This window comes from Cryptomeria japonica, chromosome 8 (assembly GCF_030272615.1).
Source record: "Cryptomeria japonica chromosome 8, Sugi_1.0, whole genome shotgun sequence".
Classification (NCBI taxonomy): domain Eukaryota; kingdom Viridiplantae; phylum Streptophyta; class Pinopsida; order Cupressales; family Cupressaceae; genus Cryptomeria; species Cryptomeria japonica.
Window position 1 is genome coordinate 335,647,368 of NC_081412.1, and position 16,234 is coordinate 335,663,601.

Genomic DNA, 16,234 nt, shown 5'->3' on the forward strand with positions numbered 1-16,234 from the left:
AGATCCAATCCAAATTTTGTAGCTTGGATATGTGAAGAACCCAATTGAAAACTCACAATTGGTAAACAATAAACTTCTTTTTGTTAGTTATGTTAGTTTGTGTAAATTGTTAATTATATGCGAATGGTTTATAGAGGTGTTCTAGAAATGGCTACGGAATTCCATGCCCACATGTGTGGGAAGATCAAATGATATTGTGTCAACATAGAAAGGGTTATTTTTCTCTTTGTAAGGGTTGTTGAAGTTTGGGCTGAAAGTGTGCTAAGGTAGAATAGGATGGTCATAAACATAGCTAGGCATAAAACAAAGGGATAGATTCATACACAAAGAGTCTTTTCATTTGGGTTGAACATTTGTTGGCTGGGTAGAATCAAACAAACGAGACTTGGACTTGCCACGGATTTGGTGAGGGTGACTTGACTCGAGACTCGAGACTTGACAAAGTGAAAAACCCAAGAAATTTAGAGATTTTTAAGGATTTAAAACTTGTTTCATGCACCCTTTATGAAATAAACCTTAAAGACACAATAACATCATCAAATAGAAGGTAATGTGATTATACACAAGTATACATCGATCACATAGGTATAATGCAAATTGTAGCTGAAGGAAAGAGCAAACTTAGATATATATAAATATTGTCAAATGTATGCAAAATTCATGGAATATGAAATCCATGACATGAAATGTTCCAAACAACCAAAACAATAACTACAAGTCTATGGCTTTGATGAGCCTGCATCGCTCCTACAAACGTGTCTAAGCTAGGTCTTAGATGCTGTAGTAGCCATAATCTTTGCCTATGAAACTGTAATGTCCCTACTAGTTAGAGACCACTGTCCTGCAAAACAGATTGTTAGAAATACAACAAATATACATATATAGCTAATCTAATTTGCAATTAAACTTAAATTACTTAATTAATGCTAATCTCAATTCTTATTAAATAAAAAGGATACAAGTGCAGTACTGGGACATGTCCTTAGGCGGCTGTGAGACTCGCCTTCTTGGAACCCATCTTGGCTCCAAGCCAACGTGGAAATTGAAGGTTAATTTGATTCCTGTCTTGGATGTAATTTTTTACACCCAAGCCATCCAAGAAATCGAAGGTTAATTTGATTCCTGTCTTGGATTTAATTTCTTACACCCAAGCCATCCAGGAAATCGAAGGTCAATTCGATTCCTGTCTTGGGCGTGATTTCTTACACCCAAGCCATACCAAGGAAGACCATCCTATATGATCCATTCCTTGCCTTGGATGATGCATCTCATCATCCAAGTCTACCAGATCGGACCGGCCAGATCCGTCTCTTCTTAGATGAACTTAGTCAACCAAGCCATATATATGCATATAGATATTCAATGTATACTGCCTACTAGAGATTATCATAATCCCTCCATTAGGCTAAGGGAGTTTCCTCCCTATAGCCTCCATCATATAATCACATTTATATTACATTTACAATTTCTTACTACTTTCCATTACATAATCCACATTTACATATTTCTAACTTAACATGTATTCCATAACATATATTCAAAAAATGTCCATTATCAAATTTTCACATTTATTTATTAACGTATATTCCTAACTATTCATTGATATGTATTCATTAACATATGTTTATACATATTCATTAACATCAAAAAACCATTCATTAACATATGTATTAAACTGTTCATTACTTATATTCATTAGCATATGTATTAAAATATTCATTATTTATATTCATTAACATATGTAATAAAATGTTCATTATTTATATTCATTAACATATATAATAAAATATTCATTCATTACTTACCTGTTCGTAACCTGCTGCCGTAGCTTCCAGACCTTTTTCTCTCACCACGCAGCAGCCCTCCTTATCCTTTTTCACTCCCCCTTTGGTCCTGTGGTTTGTATGGGTTATATACCAGTGGAGGGGAATAGTTGTGACCCTCCACGGGGTCCCTTCCGTGGGAAGGGGTGTGACGGGTCGCAGCCTAGGCTGCGGCTACCATCACACCACTTCCCTTCCGAGGGAAGAGGTGTGACGGTAGTCGTAGCCTATGCTGCGGCTTCCCGTCCCACCACTTCCCGCGGGGGGGGGCAGGGGGTCCACGTGACCTTCCCGTGAATATATTGCCCCATCTCTAATATATTAAATATATCAAAGTGTTTCCCCAACTTAAAATATAATAATTTATTCCTTGTAAATAATATATTAATATTATTTAATAATTTAATTCCTCCTTTTAACCATATTAATATATTACATCATTTTAAGAATTGTCTTTTAATTTATTACATCATTATAAGGCTTACATCGGGTAGTGAGGTAGGGTTATCACAAAAAACCATGCCACCCTCACCAACATCAGCTATGCCTTTGTTTACTCGTTCTCTATCCTCCTCTGCCATGGCTATAGGATCAGCCTCTCTATTTGCTTGGTCAATCCAATTAAGGTCCTCATCACTAAATATAGGATTCGTAGCGTCAAGTGATCCACTCAGAGCTGGATCAACCTCCTCTAGCGTGATCGGGCCAGAGTCATGGTGCAAAACTTGTCTATGTCTAAGACAAAGGTTGTAATGAACATAGACTAGATCATTCAACCTCTCCATGGATAGTCTATTGCACTGCTTGGAGTGTATGTGCTCAAACATACTCCAATTGCGTTGACTACCCGAAGCACTACATGACTGGCTCAATATGCGAATGGCTATCCTCTAAAGAATTGGTGTTTAACACTAAACATTTGCTACCATCTATTTGAGATGAGAAAAAGAAAAAAAACAATCTCATTTCCAACTTTAAGTTTCAAGTTTCAACATTTAATAATAATATAAAATGAGGAAAATTTATTACTTTTTTAAACTTAAATTATGATATTAAATATATTTTTACTTGGTTGCAATTTTGTTTGATTTTCTTTGTACCTTTGATGAGAAAAGGGCTCTCCTTGTGCATTAGAAAAGGCATCTATCTCGTGGACTATATGAGTGGTATCACCGGGTGACATTTTCTCTATTACTGAGTAGAGCCCATTAAGAAACTCCTCATCTACCTTGAAATTAGGACAAAATTGGAATGTCGGATTGAGGAAATAAGCAGTTGCATGGAGGGGCTTGTGAAGCTGGAGGTGCCATCTCCTATCAATGATTTCCCAAATAGGACAATACTTACTCTCATCTCCTCCATAGATGGATGTAATGGCCTCCTTGGCCCTATCCATGCCCTCATATATGTAGCCCATTGTGGGCTTCTCCCCATCAACAACTTGTAGAGCTAGCAAGGGCTCGATGAATTGGAAATTTTGTGAAACATTTACTTAAGTGTGAATAAAATAAGCAAATAAAAGAAAAATATGAATAAAAATTAAAACATAATGTAGAATAAAATTTAATCTTCACAATTTCTATAGAAGGTTCCCAAAAGCTTGGCTCATGAAAAAATGTAATTTGCCACATTAATCCCTATAGTGGGCGTAGCATAGGATGAGGAAGTCCACTCCTCACCAACAAAGTTACGCCTCAAAGCTGCCTTTGACCGAATCAAGAATTGTAATGTGATGAAATTAGTGGCAAAGCTAGTGATGCCTGGATGAGCCCACTCCTTTTGCCCTATGTATTGCCTCATTAGGCTAAGAACCCATGTGTGATTGTACACAAATTTGCAATTTTTTTTGGCTGTATGTACACATGTTCTGATCCACGGAAGCTTGCTAAGATCCTCCAAGATGAGGTCAAGGCAATGGGCGGTCTCCATCAAAAGTCTACCTGCAACAACATAAGTTGCTGCATTATTGGTCACCACACTGAGCAAAACACTCTCTAACAAAACACTCCACACTGAGCAAAACACTCTCTAACAACACTGGAAATACAAGAAACACAACTAGGTACTATCTCCCAAGTACGAAACTGAGACTTAGCTAGGAAGTCACACTTCGAAGCTCAGATTTCAATCGCCAAACTGACAACATAACAATGCAATTTCATAAGATATCCAAATGGGAGGCCAAGCACCTGTATTTATAGTTTTTTCCCTTTGAAATTCAAATGTAAATGCTCACAAATTCACCTCTCCAAATTTCATTTCATTTCACTAACATATGGCATCCAAATGAAATTTCATTCCATTTCCTAAGGTGGGTGCCCAAGTTGCATTTTAACCAATAATTAAACAAGTTCGAACTTGCCAAAGTCTTCAACAATAACTTAATGCATTCTCCAAATTTCAACGCCTAACTTAGGGAAATATAACATTGATATTAGATATAAATATGTCTTTTCCTAAGTCGCCCAATATATCATTAATCAGTAATAAAATAATTAAATATTAAACCTTAGGATAAGGAAATAATATTTAATTAAATCACTTATGACTCCAATATTGATTATCAACAAAATCCAGGATGAAGCTGAGCAATGAAGACCACTGAACTGCTACAGGAACAGGACGCTATCCAAACTACTAAAAATAGAATTGCTCAATACTGCCACTTACTAAAAATAGTAAGTCATGGAATATTCCTCCAAAAAACATGATCTTCGCACTCGGAGAAAGAGCTTGGAAAGCTCAGTAAGACAACATCATCCAAACAGCCAAATCCCAACTTACTAAAAATAGTAATTTCTCACTTCACCAAAGAATCAAATGCATGTTATGCCACCCTGGAGCTTATGAAAAACCCAGAAGGAAACCATAGACAGAACTGAAGAATTCCCTGTTGGTAAACCCTAAAAAGCTTGAGTAGAATTCCACAAAAGTTGGAAACCCTAATTCTCCATTCGAAATAGCCTACGGGTCTCCGGAATAGGCCAATGGCCCACTGAACTAATCACTGCGGAGAAGCGGACATTAATGTCCTCAAGCAATGCCATCACAACTCCAGAAAGTTTTAAACTGATCCACACCAAAGCAAGTACGATCCCAGGGTCCCATGCCCATCTCAGGAAGAACCCACCATGCTGATGCTGCGGCACTCTGATGACATCAGTGAAAAGATCGTGCCAAAACTGCACTAACCTCCCTTTTTACTCCAAAATGTTACCTTCCATGATGCTCAGATTGAAAAATCTTGAAGGACTGACATCACTATCGTGCAGCATCTCATGCCCATAAAGCTCTGAGTAATCAATATCAATATTGCCACTATCTATCACATGCGTGGGCAATAGGAAATAAAGTTTACACCACTCACAATCAAACTCCACAACATATCTCCCCAAGGTGTCAAGCGGAGCCATGACTATAAATGTGGCTTCTCCAAATCTCCCTGCAAAGATGAAAACAATCCTTTGCAAGAGCTCAACAACCTCATCCCCATAGCTCCACATGAATCTACTGGGCTTCAATTGAATTATTCTGATACAACCATGGAGACTTCTGAAATCTCTTATGGTTCCTACTTCAAGCACCTCAGAATGATGAACCATACAGAGCAAAAGTTCGCTGTCCCAATCATAAGTAGAAGAGAGGGCATAAGAATAACCACTAGTTAGAGCTTGAACACTTCCCATACACAGATACTGATAGCCCCAACTCGTTATACCTTTCATCTGAGACCATAAACCCGTTCTGCCAAGAGGCTGTGAGGTCTGAAAAAGAGTACACCAACAGCCCACCAATTCTGAAATGACTGACTTGAGATCTGATTTTAAGAAAATCAGCATCCAAGAAGATGAACAACTGCTGCAACACCGGAAATCGTTGTCCAAAACAACACATTTGCTCATGTCCAAGGCTGGAAAACACCTCCAAGCAATCTCCAATTGAAAGCCATTACTTGCATGACCAAAGAAATTGCACCAACTCCCCTGAATGAGAGAAAACCATAAAGTGAAGTGGTTAATTTGCAACCAATCAGCAAGCCCAAATCTGAAAATCTGATCCATTCTTTTCCAAAGAAGATGCCCAAGAGTATGCATTTGTATAATGCTCCAATTTTGAAACAATATCTCATGGTTGCAAATTGCATCTAGATCCCAAACTCTACAATGTGATCCACCCTCATCACTGAAGTCAAAAGGAATTCCCACATCAAACTTGAATAGTGGATTAACAAATGTCCAATCAACATGTGTATCAAACAACGAACTATCAACCTGCTGATTACTATCAGAGTCATGCTCCACCCAAACATTCTTCTGCTCCAAAATCACTTTTTCAGATCTTTGGGGACAAAGATCAAGATCATACTCCTCCTGAATGCAATCAAGCTCCTTCATTACCTGATTGATCTCCTTGGCCATTTCTCTATTCTCTTTCTCTCTTAAATGTTTGGCCTCATAAAGCTGATCATTTGCTTCAAGAAGTGTCTCTTGGACACTTTTGAAAGAAAGCCCAGTGGAATCAAGCTCAATGGTGAGCTCACTAACATCTCCCCTCAATTGCTTATTAGACAAAGTCTCATCAACAAACTTGGTGGCAACGTCTCTATCATGCATCATGTGTAAGAAAACCAATTTTATTCCTTCCATTGTGTTCTTGATCATGTGCAAATCAGCAAGGGGAACATTTTTTTCACATTGGTCTCTTGGTGTCATGAAGATGAATGTTTCAACTAGGCTTCTAATGTCATCCAATCTAGATAGAGTGTGTATTTCATTTTCAGTAGACACCAACAATTCATTCTTCCAATCATAATCATGCAAGGCAAAGGTATTGCTGTTATAATGAATACCAAAATCACAACTATCACACTGGGCATCAAAGTCTTCTAGGCTGTCACAAATCACCTGTGCCTCTTCTTTATCACCCTCAACAGTGAACTGTGACTCTAGATCAATGAGGTCACTATGTCTATGCTCAAGATCAGCCACATGCATTGATAAATCAGCCATGTCATCAACACCATCAATGCCATCTTCCATGTAAACATTGCTCTTTAAAACCAATACAATATTAGGATCAAATGTAAATTCATCCCATATTGGATCCTCTTCAAATTTAGTTTCTTTTACACTTGGATCTCAAATGCTAAAAGGCTGATTTCTTTGTTTAGTTAAAAAGTGTTCACCATAGCTTCAAGTATCCTCCAACTTAGATCTTGAATCTTCTCTTAGTTTCCGCTTCCACACATTGCTATTCTCACCAAGAGCAATGCTAGAACCGAGTGATGTTCCATCTTCTATCTCATACAATGGGTTATTGGATGTTATCCAATTCTGGTCTAGGGTAGAAAGTGCACTGCCACTATGGTCAAGATCCAAATCAGAATCATAATACTTGTCAACACTAATCCCATAGCTGTCCCAGCCCTCTTGTGCATCCTCATCATCACTTTCAGCGGTGTTTTGTGGATCCAATTCACTAAGATGACTAACTTCATGCTCAAAATCAGCCTCATGTGAAGATAAGTCTGATTTCCTCTCAGGAATTAAATCAGCTTCATCGGTTCTAACCTGCATATTTGTATCATGCTCTTCATTCTTGAACTCATTGGTCTCAAGACCAACATTGACTGAATCTGAATTAGGCTTCAGAATCGTGGTTTTGTTCTTTCCACAAAACCAATCATCATTATTTCCAATTTAATGCAAGTTTGTGGTAGTATCTTGAGGCTTTGTCACACATTGTTCATATGTCAAGACAACCTTCCCATTTAAGCGCTTGCATTTTGCAGCACTCATTGTGTATACCCTTTCTTCTCTCCTCTTCTTATGATTCATAAACTGGTCAAGAGACAAAATATTTCTGATCTCCGCAGGGAGTGATGCATACTCTCCATGTAACAAGCCCGTATCTCATCAGCCACAAGGACTTCAACTTCAGGTGGTGGTGCTTCCCTTGGAAGGAAAACAGGCTGCAAGGATCTTGACACTGAACCAACCGGCATTCCACCATTGTTACTGCTATGGTTGCTGGCATTCCCATTACCTCCTGGATTGTTAGAGGTGCTAGCATTGTGACCATTGGTGTTTTGATTTTGATTATGACCTCAACTAGAATTCTGAGTCATAGTAGCTAGCAACTGGGACATCATGTTCATCATGGTGTCAAACTTCTTCTCAACCCTTTCCACAACCACATTTGCATCATTCTGACGAAATATTCTCTCTGCCATTGAATCAACCATTGTTTCTTTGTCACTCAAGGAGAACTCTGATTAATCGGAACACAGGCTGGCAGGAAAACCAGCTCTGATACTACTGTAATATCCCGGATAATTTTTTTTGTTTTAAAGCAATAAGGATTACAAACAAACACCATAACCTGTTAAGGTTAGAAAATATAATCTCAATACTGCTGAAAGTAACTCTTCCACTTTCTGATCACCAAGAGCCCAATCTGGGAGGGTGAGAGCATACGGTGTTCCGGGGATCGTTACCACCATAAACCAATTGAAAGCTGAATACAATAATGGGCGGCAAGCCAACCCCTTCCGCTTATCCAACAGGTAAGCAAGAAACTTGGCTGTAAACTAGCCAAGCAAACAACTCACCAAGACACAAATCACTCAACCGCAATGTTTCAGCGGGAGGATTGAATCACATCAAAAACCCAACTCGACCGCTTATTCAGCAAGAGGACCATTACAAATATAAAATCACTCAACCACTTACTCAGTGGGAGGACGAAACTTCATAACTGAATTACACAACAAATAGGTTATGCAGTGGGCAAGCAACACCAGAAATGGTTAGTAGTACTACTACTTAACCTTACAATTCAAAAAGATAAGATTAGAGATAATATCCAGTGCAGATTACAGCAAGAAACAACTAACAAATTAACTCAAATCATGCTACTACTGTTGTACCAAAAATCTGAAGTCAAACAAGCATGACTAGTCTCAACCGGCAACACCAAAATGATCATAACTCACTCAAATGAAGTCGGAAACACACCAAATCAAATGCGAATGAAAGATATAACCTGGACGATGAAACATGAACAGAAAACCTGCAACCCAATCGCCTCAAAACATCAACACGCGTCCCAATGCACTTCTGGAATGGTACGACCCAGCTGAAAGGTACGATTTGCAACTAAAAATCCAATTCTCCAAATCAGTGGCTATAAAATTGTAGACTAATCGCCTCCATGCCACGTTTTGATAGAGCCAATACCCAGAACGAAAGAATCACTAGGTCGAGAGGTATGAGCAAAATAAAGTTTCAGCAACTCCGCGACCAGCAGGAAGAAAACACTCCACACTCAACAAAACACTCTCTAACAACACGAGAAATACAAGAAACACAGCTAGGTACTATCTCCCAAGTACGAAACTGAGACTTAGCTAGGAAGCCACACTTCGAAGCTCAGATTTCAATCGCCAAACCTACAGCATAACAATGCAATTTCATAAGATATGCAAATGGGAGGCCGAGCACCTGTATTTATAGTTTTTTCCCTCTGAAATTTAAATTTAAATGCTCACAAATTCACCTCTCCAAATTTCATTTCATTTCACTAACATATGGCGTCTAAATGACATTTCATTCCATTTCCTAAGGTGGGCGCCCGAGTTGCATTTTAACCAATAATTAAACAAGTTCGAACTTGCCTAAGTCTTCAACAATAACTTAATGCATTCTCCAAATTTCAATGCCTAACTTAGGGAAATACATTGATATTAGATATAAATATGTCTTTTCCTAAGTCGCCCAATATATCATTAATCAGTAATAAAATAATTAAATATTAAACCTTAGGATAAGGAAATAATATTTAATTAAATCACTTATGACTCCAATACTGATTATCAACAAAATCCAGGATGAAGCTGAGCAATGAAGACCATTGAACTGCTACAGGAACAGGACCCTTTCCAAACTGCTAAAAATAGAATTGGTCAATACTGCCACTTACTAAAAATAGTAAGTCATGGAATACTCCTCCAAAAAATATGATCTTCGCACTCGGAGAAAGAGCTTGGAACGCTCAGTAAGACAACATCATCCAAACAGCCAAACCCCAACTTACTAAAAATAGTAAGTTCTCACTTCACCAAAGAATCAAATGCATGTTATGCCACCCTGGAGTTCATTAAAAACCTAGAATGAAACCATAGACAGAACTGAAGAATTCCCTCTTGGTAAACCCTAAAAAGCTCGAGCAAAACTCCACAAAAGTTGGAAACCCTAATTCTCCATTCCAAATAGCCTACGAGTCTCTGGAATAGGCCAATGGACCATTGAACTAATCACTGCGGAGAAGGGGACATTACATTCTATTTGCTGGAAATTTGTATCAGACTTTTATGCTCAATTAAAGGTATGTACATCGGTCTTTTAAAGTGAAAGGAAGTTATCTTAATCGCCTTCTTAATGTGTTATGCATTATTCTATGTTGTATCAGCTATTTCTTTCACTTAGTATTCAAAACAATGTTCAAAAACTCTCAAAAACCCAAACAAAACAAAGAAATCAGTCAAACTCCCATTTAACATACGCTGGCCAAAGACTTTATCAACAAAACAAATAGTTGGTTTGGATCAGATTTGGTTAGGATTGGGTTGGGGATCATTCATTTGTGAATTGTCATTTATAATTGTATTAAACTAATACAAAAAAATGTATAGTATGTTCCAAAAAATAATGTAGGTTTTGTTCCAAAACAAAATATAGGGTTTGTAAGTTTCTTCCAAAAAAATGTAGGGTTTGTTCTTTGTTTGAAAGGAAATAATTAAAATGTTAAAAAAAAAAAAGAATTTTTTTTGCTTAGAAAACAGAAAACCAAAAAAAATCAATGTTACCTCTTGGAACAAACTCGAAATAAAATGCAACCTCTTTCCAATCATTGGTAGAGAGCTCTCGATGCACCAAATGTGAGTATGAAGTTGCCTGAATGTGATTTGCTGATGGATTTTTGGTCTACCTTCTTGCTGGTTGCCATACAATGCACTCTTATTTTTCCTCACAGCTCTCTTTTCTCCTCCTATTTTGCCGACACAATGAAATGAACTCGCTTTAAGGGTTGTAGTGATAAAATAGAATAATAAAAACAACTAGAACGCTTTTTTTTAATGTTTTTTTGCTGATTTTATGTTTGCTGTCACTGGACCAGTCTAGGAGTCGGGACTCACCTGGACTTGGTGAGTCCAGTGAGTTCACTAGACTCAGTGAGTCTCGCCGAGATTTGGCTGACTCTGAGTCCAAGTCCTTGGGACTCGCCTAGGGTCACCCAACTCGAGATTCGCTGAGTCTTGGTTTGTTTCGGATCAATGGGTAGAATAGGTTGTTGGTATAGGTTCCATAGGTTGGGTGGAATAGGTTGTTGGTATAGGTTCCATAGGTTGGGTAGAATAGGTATGGGCTGAACATTTTCTGGTTGGGTAGAATAGGTTGGTATAGGTTCCATATACTTGGACTGTCCCATATGGTTTATATTTTCTTCTACATATACACGAAAATTGCATTTTCTGAATTGTCCATTGTTTCTCATACTTTTATTGTCCAACCCTATGCAATGTAGGCCAGTTGTTTATTTGAACCGCTTGCCATTGGCATCAACCACAATGCAAGCCAAAGGGTTCTATAGATTTTTAAAATACTGTCTTAATATCATTGGTTCATGGGGACACATCCTCGCTGCCATAGTATGCATCCCAAGCATTTTAGGGATGGGGTGACTTGGACTTTTCAGAATTGTCCTGGTTATGATAGGTCATCATCCACAGTTTGCAGCTGTTTAAGCTGCAAAATTGAACATTCTAATGCACATAAAATATGGCTAAAAATTAAATTAAAAAAATAACCATCTGACAGTGATATCGTAGAAAAAACATATATATCGAAACAAAGAGAATAACTTATACATGCCATCTATTTTGTAGTGGTTAGGCCTTCTTGAGATTTTTCAATTTACAAGTGTTTGATTATTATGTTCAGAAGCAGAGCTTCTCTTATTTTCAGCAAATGTAGGTTGACAATCAATGGTACATTTCCCAATTAAAAACCATGTACTTCGGCAATAAGCATAGTTTCCTTGCCTCTTTATGTACAACATCATGCCAGGGTAAATATAGTTTAATGTTACCAAATTTCCACAATCCATGCTATTATCTTATATGTTTCTGGTTTTGATGGTGTATCAATTTTTTATCATCATCAAAAAGTGATACGCAAGCAAATCCAGAAACATATAAGATAGTAAATAAAGTTGATCTTATCTTCTTTCATTACATGTGTTTTTGTCCAACACCATTTCCAGTTAGCACTATTCATTTGAGATGGAAAAAGATTTTGTGTGCTATTAAAAACCATGTACTTCGGCAATAAGCATAGTTTCCTTGCCTCTTTATGTACAACACATTCCGGGGTAAATATAGTTTAATGATACCAAATTTCCACAATCCATGCTATTATCTTATATGTTTCTGGTTTTGATGGTGTATCAATTTTTTATCATCCTCCAAAAGTGATACGCAAGCAAATCCAGAAACATATAAGATAGTAAATAAAGTTGATCTTATCTTCTTCTTTCATTACATGTGTTTTTGTCCAACACCATTTCCAGTTAGCACTATGCATTTGAGATGGAAAAAGATTCTGTGTGCTATAATCTAAAATATATGAACACAGATTTCATGGTGGTTATTAAGTATAGTCAAGAAAATTGCCAGCTTCATTGAGTCTTTCAAGAAATTTCTATGATACAGATCTGTCCACCCATTGTTTAACCTTCTATGTGTTTTACGTATTGAGATCTTTCAGTGTTTAACCTTCTATTTGTTGCAGAATTTTGATGGCATACATATCAAGACAAACTTATCATAGCTTCTCTAGTTTCTTTAAGTTTTTTTTATTTAATTGTGCTATAAAAATTCAAATATTAGTTATGTTATATATTATTTATATGTCCCAAAGATGTAAATATCTTAATCGGCAATAAATCTTTTGGCTGAAATATTTTTAAAAATTGGGAATCGGCAATAAATCGGCAAAATTATCGAACATTTGAAAATATATAATTTCCTAAAATATTCTTAAAAAACACATATACACATATATTGTTAATAATTAAAATTCTAAAAAATATATTTTAAAATATTAATAATTGACAGATCAATAAATAAAATAGAATAATGATAAGTTACAAGATACTATATATTTATATTTTAATAAATAATTAATATAAATTAAAATTACAAAACAAGATACTATATTTTTATATTTTAATAAATAATTAATATAAATTAAAATTACAAAACAATAAAACTCTAACTGGAAAAGTTAAAAAACAATATTAAGAACATAAATCTTTAACTTAATAATACTTTCACGGGAATATGAATCACAAAGATTATAATAATAAATATTAAGAACATAAATATTTAACATAAGGGAAAACAAAACACCTAAAATGACAACAATAATCGATGGAAGAATCATGAGCAGCCTGCATGGAGGGGAACCCTACAGTGAGAATCACGAACAACCTGCACTGTGGGGAAACCTGCGTAGGAGCTCACTAACACAAACGAAGCACGAACATAAGCACACAAACGAAGCAGGAGCACACGAACAACACACACAAAGCTTCAGTCGCACCAGATCAACTTCAGCTTCAGACGGAACCCTAAAGAACTTGCGATTTTCCGGCATTAGTTTGCGATTTTCTCGTGATTTTTTCTCTGAAAAACTCGCGATTTTTAGCTAAAAAACGTTGCCGATTTTTTCGAAGATTAAATCGTTTTGGGTTTTAACTCCTGATAAATCGCGATTCATATGACTTATCGGCAATTTTTTCATCCTTGATATGTCCCATGGTCCGTAAAATCTGGATTTTTTTTATCCTTGAAATTCCACCCACACATTCCTCATCCCCATAACTCAAAGCAACATTGATCATTCTGTTTTAAAATATTTATTGTTTATTCTGAAGCTATGACATTGGAATAAATTATTGCCTTCTCATCTTGAGATTTGAATAATCTACTATCTTAAAAAGCAACACATGAAATAAGAAGAAAGAAATATAGTAAAATAAATTCTGTTAGTTTTTCAAAATTGCAGGTGGTATTTTTGTATGGCTGAAGTAGGTATGCTAAATTAATAGATTTTCTATGTGAAGCATGATCCTTGATCACATTTTTGAAATATTCTCTTCGTTTCTCATTTTCACTAACGATTATTAGATTATGTTTGACACGAGGTTGGGGAAATACTTGTAATTGTGTTTCATTAGTGCATTTTTTTTTCTGATATTTTCCTCTTTGGATAGGAAGAAACTTCCTCCCTTGTTGGATTTCCCAATTTTTTTCTATCACAAGTTGTTAGGAGAAATGGGCTAAACTCAATTTTTTGCTATTTCGGCAAGTACTTTACATATACACTTAACTGCACTAAATTTAATCCTATTCTATATTCAAAGTTTGAGAAAATGGTTCAAAAATAGAATCAAGGTAAATAAGTTTAGTTTCTTAAAATTCTAGTTGCTTTACGGGAGGAAGAAATTAAATTACTTTCTGCTGTGTCCTTGGCATGTAATGTGTCAATCTCAATGTTTTGCTTTGAAAGAGGAACACAATTTGGATTTGCTGGTTGAATTTCAGTTAAATCATTCAAATTTTATAGCCCTTTATTGTATGGTCATTGATGTCTTTGAATATTCTAAAATACTACTACGTTTCGTTTAGAAATGATTATATGCCTCTTAGCTCTCTAATATCCTGATGATGGATCATGGAGTGTGATCTAAAATGTTGATTCAAATACTGTCAGAGTCTAATCCAGAAATCTAGAAATAAATCATGATTATATGTTGTCATCATGTATTGCTTTACATCTTTAAAAAACTGAATCTCGGTTTATTATGGGCCAAATTTTCAGTGAATTTAGTTGCTTTGATTATAAACTGTTGTTTTCACTTGGTAATGTTAAAGTATTTATATTGATTGCCTCTTATAGGAACTTTTTCTTTTTGATGCTGACATCAAATTCCTGTATTTCAGCTTTTGTGTGACAGTGTCGCAACCTGTACTTCCAACAAAGCTCACAACATCGTTTGTCTCAGGGGAGGGGTTAGTTGTATATTTTCCAACAAATATTTGCTCACTTCCCATTTTATTTTGGAATTATATTGTCTAATCTTAGTGAATTTGACTCAAAATTTATATTTATTTTGGAGGTTATGAATGATGGGCTTGGCCTGGTCATGGTTAGCTGGTAATGTTTGTCAGATTTAAAAGTGTTCACTAGAACCACCAAATTTGTCTGATTGAATACTAGGTCTGAAATTGTAGAGCTTCCATGTTTTTTGCAGTTGTCTTTGTTCAATCATTTAATATGATGGCATTTTTTCTTTCAGAATTCTGCTAGTAATTATAAGTTGAAAGGTTGTTTTACAAGATGCTACACATCTACAGTCAATACCTGAGAACAATGCTTATCATCTTACATGTTCTTCAGTGGGGGAAAAGTGCTGCATGTAGTCCATAGCAGCAAAAATCTTTTGGGGAAAAAATCAGCAAACCAAAGTAAAAGATTTTTTGAAAAAATCAGGATTTAAATAGGAAAAATTCAGATTTGATTTTTTTTCTAAATGTTGAAACAAAAACTTTTCGTTTTTGAAATTTGAAGGCATTTTCATAGCATAGATAAAGATAAAAATAAATTTATTAATGTACAACAAGTGACCACAAATGGATCAATGGGACTGAAGAGTACAAACAAGGGGGCAGCCCCCAGCAGGGACACCAAACGGTGACCAAAGAAAAGTACAAATAACAACAAAGGCAACAACTACAAACAAGGAGACAGGAGGGGCAAATAAAATAAAGGGTTTTTCCCATGAATTGTCCAAATAAAAAGCTTGTCTAAATTAGTAGAATGAAGTGTAGCATGTAAGCTTTTCTCTAAAAGATTCTTTGGTAAGTTCTGTATGAAGTTGATAAAGTTATTGCTAAGTTAACAATAAAAGAGCTCATTGAATGATAAGCAAGTAAACCTCTAGTCTTGTTTTATGATGTGCGTGGATGGTAAAATGTTACTAATAACACTACATTCCAAATTATCAATAATGTCAAAAGAATGTTTAATCATAAAGACTGCACTATCGTAACAAACTCTGAAAACTTTGAAAACATTGTAAGACGTCAAAACAACTACAATCAAAATGTGTGCATCATCCCAGTAGGAGAAAAGTAAAAAACATTTTATCATTGTAAAATTTTCAAGTACAAAACTTCAAATAATATATCATCCAAATAAAAATCTAATCAATTGATAAAATAGAAATCATTTCTCATAATAGGTAGAGTAAAATGGATATGAATCATGCTATTTCGAAGATTCTAG

The 16,234-nt window shown here is 35.9% G+C and overlaps 1 protein-coding gene across 3 annotated transcripts in view; it reads left to right on the forward strand.

Annotated features, from left to right (window-relative positions):
• The window catches only part of LOC131079144 (E3 SUMO-protein ligase SIZ1), a 311,118-nt gene that overhangs the window by 111,589 nt on the left and 183,295 nt on the right, over positions 1-16,234 (forward strand). For all 3 annotated transcript variants that reach the window (XM_058017061.2, XM_058017044.2, XM_058017052.2), the window contains exon 7: positions 14,890-14,958. In XM_058017061.2, coding sequence (XP_057873044.2) covers positions 14,890-14,958 — 69 coding nt within the window. The remainder of the gene's footprint in view (positions 1-14,889; positions 14,959-16,234) is intronic.